Below are 6,290 nucleotides of genomic sequence, written 5' to 3'. Positions count from 1 at the left end.
AGTGAGATATATGTGACCATGTGTAGGGTGGAGTGAGATATATGTGGCCATGTTTAGGACGGGATGAGTGACGTGTCCATGTGTAGGATGGAGTGAGATATATATGACCATGTGTAGGGTGGAGTGAGATATATGTGACCATGTGCAGGGTGGAGTGACATATATGTGGACATGTTTAGGATGGAGTAAGATATATGTGATCATGTGACGGATGGAGTGAGATATATGTGACTTTTTGTAGGATGGAGTGAGATATATGTGACCATGTGTAGGATGGAGTGAGATATATGTGACCATGTTTAGGACGGGATGAGTGACGTGTCCATGTGTAGGATGGAGTGACATATATGTGACCATGTGTAGGGTGGAGTGACATACATGTGACCATGTGACGGATGGAGTGAGATATATGTGACCATGTTTAGGACGGGATGAGTGACGTGACCATGTGTAGGATGGAATGAGATATATGTGACTATGTGTAGGGTGGAGTGAGATATATATGGGCATGTTGAGGATGGGATTAGAGACGTGACCATGGTTGCTTTGTGTGTTTGTTTGTTGTCCAACGCAGTGCTCAATAATATTCCAGCTATATGACGGCGGTCTGCAATTAATAAAGTCTGGATCAGACAATACAGAGATTGATATCATGAACATAGATCCGCGCATTTGTTTCGATGAATTGCATCAACCAAGCCAGCGACAACCCGATCCCGTTAGTCGCCTCTTACGACAAGCATAGTCGCCTTTTACAGCAAGCATGGGATGCTGAAGATCTATTCTAGCCCGGCCGTTCACGTGCCCATGTGTATGATCGAGTGAGATATATGTGACCATGTGTAGGATGGAATGAAATATATGTGAACATGTGTAGGATGGATACAACGGGAGGCTGTTGTGGGATCTAGTGAGATACATTGTCTTCCTCTCTGTATGTGTGGGATAAATATGTGTTCAATCAAATTTTCTCAAACATTCCAATTATTTTCCTTACTTTGTTGATGAATTACCAAAAAGAAAACGGCCGTCCCTCACTTATAGAAAAGCAATCAATAAGTTGTTAGTCCTTAAGTTAGCACTTGAAGAACTTCACTATCAATATTAATGTGCAAGTTAATCCCCCAACGCTTGATATATTAAGCTGTTCGTTACTGCTTGCATGTTTGTCGCTGTTCGGCCTCTGTTGGAGTAAGTAACATCGATCAGTACCCTCAGCTATGTACATGTTTGTGTTTGAGGTAGTTACAGTCTACATTATATGTAGCCACGCCACATGTAAAGGCGAGGAGGTGTTCCTTACCAGAGTGGTGCCATCCTCGCTGGTATGTGATTCTCTGTGTGCATACACAACGAGGTGTGGCTCCTACACCTGGGATGCTGTCACAAGAAGCTGCCACCTGCACACACAAGGTGACACAGGGACAGAGACGATGCCCCTTGCAAAGTATTGGGTAAGTTGAATAACATAATAACATATATAGGATGAAAATCACTACATTGTGATTATAGCATAGTCTCCTATTTGTATATTAAAATAAAAAGTGTATTGTTATCTTCATTAAATAAGTGAGTAATTACAAACCCATTCTGGATATTATTGTACAGAATGTGTTGGGACTTTGTTGTTCCCTTTTGTAACACTACACAAATATGAATATGAATGGGAAAAGAAAAGTATTTCCAATCTTGAATTAATCATCCACCATACTTTACGGAATGAAAACAGTGTTCCTCCTTGATGGTACTCCACTTTGATCACGTATAAACAGGACTCTGCTACTGTGGAAATGTAAAGTGTATAAGCGTTACATTGTCTTTCTCGTGTTTTATAGTTTGACATTCACTTTCTTAACCGAGTCATAGATTAATGTCTTTACCCATTTAAAGGGCACAGACAACTCATTATAGATGTATTCAGCTAGGACTAACACCAACCCCCCCCCCCCCACACACACACACACCCTTTGTCATTGAGATATTGAGATTGGGTGTTGGTAAAAAAAGTCTTTATTTGTATGCATGCAGTTGTATTTATAAAGCTGTATACATGAAGCATGTTTCAGAATATGAGAGTTGTCCTTTCACGCCTCTTGTTCACAACCATCACACTTTTCTCAGAATGTAAACCCTAGCCTAGTGGTTTAAGCGTTCGCTCGTCACGCCGAAGGCCCAGGTTCGATTTCCGACATGGGGACAATGTGTGAAACCCATTTCATGTGTCCCCCGCCGTGATATTGCTTGAATATTGCTAGTACGGAGAGCTTTTTCACAACAGCGCCCCTTTCCCACAACCTTACCCCTTTCTAACAGCATCACCACTTGCTCAACCACGCCCCCTCCACACAACTGCATATGTTCTCCTCACAACCAAACACCACTCAATGAATCCTCAACCTTCCACTGCACCACTCTGACATAATCGCTCGATTTCACACAAAGTTGTGTCCATGTTCACAATTATACCCCATTCGCACAACCTCATTTATTTCACAAAAGCCGCAAGCTTTCACACAACCACATAAAACAGCACTCATTCCCAACAAGCATACCCCTTGCCAAACATCACCACTTCCCACAACCTCAGCTCTTTCGCAAAACCACGCCCCGTTCCCAACAACCCCAGGCGCCCCCACAACCCACATCGTCACCCCTTGCCGAAAATCTCACGCAATCTCAAAACTTTTCACCATCTCGACAACCTCAATCATTTCGCACAACCAAACCTTTTCTCCAAGTTCACCCTTTACCCTGCCACCTCGCCACTAGCCCACAACCACACCCTTACAAATAATATACGAAATAATTGTTTGCGGCCATTGGGGCCAAATGATGCACATTCTAGGTAATAGGGGAATGATGAACTGGAAACAAGATATATATGTATATACGGGACGTCTCCACAGAAGGATACATTTCGAGATAAACGGATTTAGAATTTAGCAGGTTCATTCGTGTTGCTATACTCAACGATTACTGTTATCACTACCCTTAAAAACTAGTTTGGAATGATTTAGGTTTAATGCTGCTTCAAGTAATATTTCAGCAATACGATATTGGGGGACACTTAAAAAGTCTTCATGTATCCATGTATCTAACCTGTGTTTCATTTTTTTCTACATTTAGAACAGGTTTTTGAAAAGATCCACGGGAGCTTTTCACTCAAAAATATTATCGCATCCTGTATGTATGTCCTAATGAAATCCAATATTCAGAGTAGAAACTGTAATGTTTTTTTTTCATATGTGTTGGCAGAAAGAGTCTCAGGGGATGGTTTGTCGCGGGCGTCCGTGTAAAGAGAACGAGGTTTGTGTGCCAGTTGAAGCAGGGACTAACTACGTGTGTGTGGCATCAACAGCCGCCACTACCACAACCACTACTACCACACCGTCAACGACGCCATCTGCTACCACTACCACCAACACGACTCCACAACAGACCACAACCACCAGGACTCCACCACCGACCACTACCACCACGACTCCATCACCTCCAACTACCACCACGACTCCACCACCTCACTCCACCACCACGACTCAATCACCTACCACTACCACCACGATTCCACCACCTCCCACTACCACCACGACTCCATCACCTACCACTACCACCACGGCTCCATCACCTTCCATTACTACCACGATTCCATCACCAGCCACGACCACCACGACTCCAACATCTCCCGTTACCACCACGACTCCACCACCTACCACTACCACCACGACTCAACCACCCCTCGTTACCACCACGACTCCATCACCAGCCACTACCACCACGACTCCATCGCCTACCACAACCACACCCACGACTCTACCAACTACGACTACTACCACGACATGTCCTGCCACTGTTAATCAGGCAAATGGTAGGTGTAGTGCGACATGTCTCGTGATTACAGCTACAAGTACTCGGATTTCTTTTACTGATAAAAAAAATATATGTTCAAACTACATATATGAGAATCCATCATCATAACAACTTATTGCCGTGTTAGACGTTAATATTTTCTGTGTCGCATTCCGGAAGCAGTGTTGATATAATATACTTGTTCAGTAATCGGAAACAATTTCTATTTGTGCATATGATGTACACAGGGACCATACCATTCTACCGTTAACATTAAGTAAATTTCTTCAATTTTCACGTGTTCGTCATGCTTGGTCGTGAGCACACCTTTCTCTTATAACATTTAATTTGCATGTATTTCATAACCAATTACATTTGGCTAATCTGTTCACATTATATTTTATGTCCCCTACTGATCATTATTATTTATCTACTCCAACAGTTCCATACACATACGTTGGGTGTTACGCCGATGACTGGCGTCGTGTACTTCCATACGGCAAAATTGGGGACAGAAGATGCCTGACAACTGAAACATGCAAGCTTCACTGCCACGGAATGAACTACATTTACTTTGGAACTGAGGTAGACAATTTTGAAATTTATAATAATATATTTCTTTAAATAATCAACAATAGTACACATAATCAAATGCAGCAGAAAGAAACACAAGTGTTTAAGTTTAAAAGCAGATGAAATCACTTGCTGATTTTCAAATCTGATAAACAAGGCTTATATGTAACTAAAACAAATATTTGTGAGCTAACGCCTACAACACAAGACTTAAAACTTCTTTACAGGTCAAACATGGGTAAACAGTAGTTATTATTCTTCCGGTTAAATTAAAATGGTAACAGAGCCAACATGATGTCATTCTGCGGCAAGATACTGGTGGTTTGATTTGGAACATTCTACATTTGTACCAGTGGGAAGACAGAGATCGCCCAAATTAGGGTTGCAAGAACATCATGTATCAGTACAGATTCCCATGATATTAAGGGGTGCATATTTAGTATGTTCTGTAGAAGCGATGCACATACTATCGATGCACATGTCATAATCCACATCACTACGCTATATTGAAGGACATGGGGTTTCTGGGTAAGAATTGAATCCTATGGAGTATCGTATGAGGAGAATTTGATCGGGTGTTCGATTTTGGTAACTTGGTATATTTCATGTCATTGCACAAATACATCAGACTAACATTAAATCAACTCTATGCATCTGACCAGTATCTCAGAGCAGTACATCTGACCAGAACCTCATACATGATAATATTTCATCAGGCCCATACACCAGACTAGACCATCAGACTAGTACACCAAACAAACACATCACACCAGCCCCTCAAACCGGATACATCTCGGATAATAACCACGAGATACTCACATTTCTGTTGCTGGCAACCTGCAGATTTGTACCATGATGTTAATTCAATTGTTTTTGTGACGAGCGCCTCATGTCCAGTTTGTTTATTCCCTTCTTCAGAATCACAGGTTCAGACATATACATCAGGTTATGGGGGGCTTAGTGTTGGAGTTTCCAAATAAGCAGGAAATCAGATACAGTATTGCACATGCCTCTTCTGATTTCAGGCAGGATTTGAATGCTTCTGTGGTGATGTCATCAAAGGTGGGTACATGAAGAAACCCGACAGTGAATGCAACGCCCCATGTACTGGTGACAGAAGCACGATGTGTGGGTGGCACTGGAGGATTTCCATCTATAAGATTGTCTAGTGTACAACAGCTGTTCTAATTGGTCACTTGTTCCGTGCCATGCAGGATGTATGCAATCAACACTTAAACTAATGGGTCGCATAACTACTGCGGGCCATGATACATGGAAATAAATACCTACACAATGGAAATGTACATCACTACTTACTGGTGTTTTATTTTATTACCCCTTCACATTTCTGAATAAAAAATGTGACCTCCTCGAATCTTTCTCTTTCATTGCAATAACATTTTACCCAAGCAGTGTGCAAACCGTCTATCATTTCTATATTGGACAAACCACTGACTGACAACATGCGCAACGATCTACGTCATCAGGGACATCAATCACGCTATCAACAAGTTCAGAAGACACATTCTAAATGTATCGCCTCTGACGACCAGGCATGCGAGCCTGTGACTTACTGTACTCTAGCTCATTATTACAGATGTGTTTCAAATGGATATTAATTTACTCGCTTATTTAAAACCAAATTCATCAGATTAATTTTTCAAGACCTTGTAGTTGGCAATATATCCATCGCCATTTGCCTTTTTTGTTTGAATATTATACAGGTTTACAGGTTTTTGGTGCTGTCTTGTCCAAGTTCTTCTTATTTTTTAGTTTGAAGTTTAGACGATATACGGCTTTTCCATTGGACGTGAGGTCGGTCATATGACCGCGAAATCTACGGTCATAAGTGTATGAACGACACAATTTGA

The 6,290-nt window shown here is 41.6% G+C and overlaps 1 protein-coding gene across 1 annotated transcript; it reads left to right on the top strand.

Moving 5' to 3' along the window:
* Nucleotides 1-988: 988 nt before the first annotated feature.
* Nucleotides 989-5,788, top strand: LOC124144137 (integumentary mucin C.1-like). The gene is made up of 4 exons (XM_046513392.2): nucleotides 989-1,454; nucleotides 3,256-3,865; nucleotides 4,289-4,431; nucleotides 5,445-5,788. Exons 1-4 carry the CDS (start codon nucleotides 1,221-1,223, stop codon nucleotides 5,586-5,588), a joined length of 1,131 nt encoding a protein of 376 aa, XP_046369348.1. The 5' UTR covers nucleotides 989-1,220; the 3' UTR covers nucleotides 5,589-5,788.
* Nucleotides 5,789-6,290: the final 502 nt, after the last annotated feature.

The sequence above is a fragment of the Haliotis rufescens genome, unplaced genomic scaffold, assembly GCF_023055435.1.
Source record: "Haliotis rufescens isolate VD_foot unplaced genomic scaffold, xgHalRufe1.0.p SCAF_87, whole genome shotgun sequence".
NCBI lineage: Eukaryota > Metazoa > Mollusca > Gastropoda > Lepetellida > Haliotidae > Haliotis > Haliotis rufescens.
The sequence above is the reverse complement of the archived record's forward strand: the minus strand, read 5'-3'. Positions and strand labels throughout refer to the sequence as shown.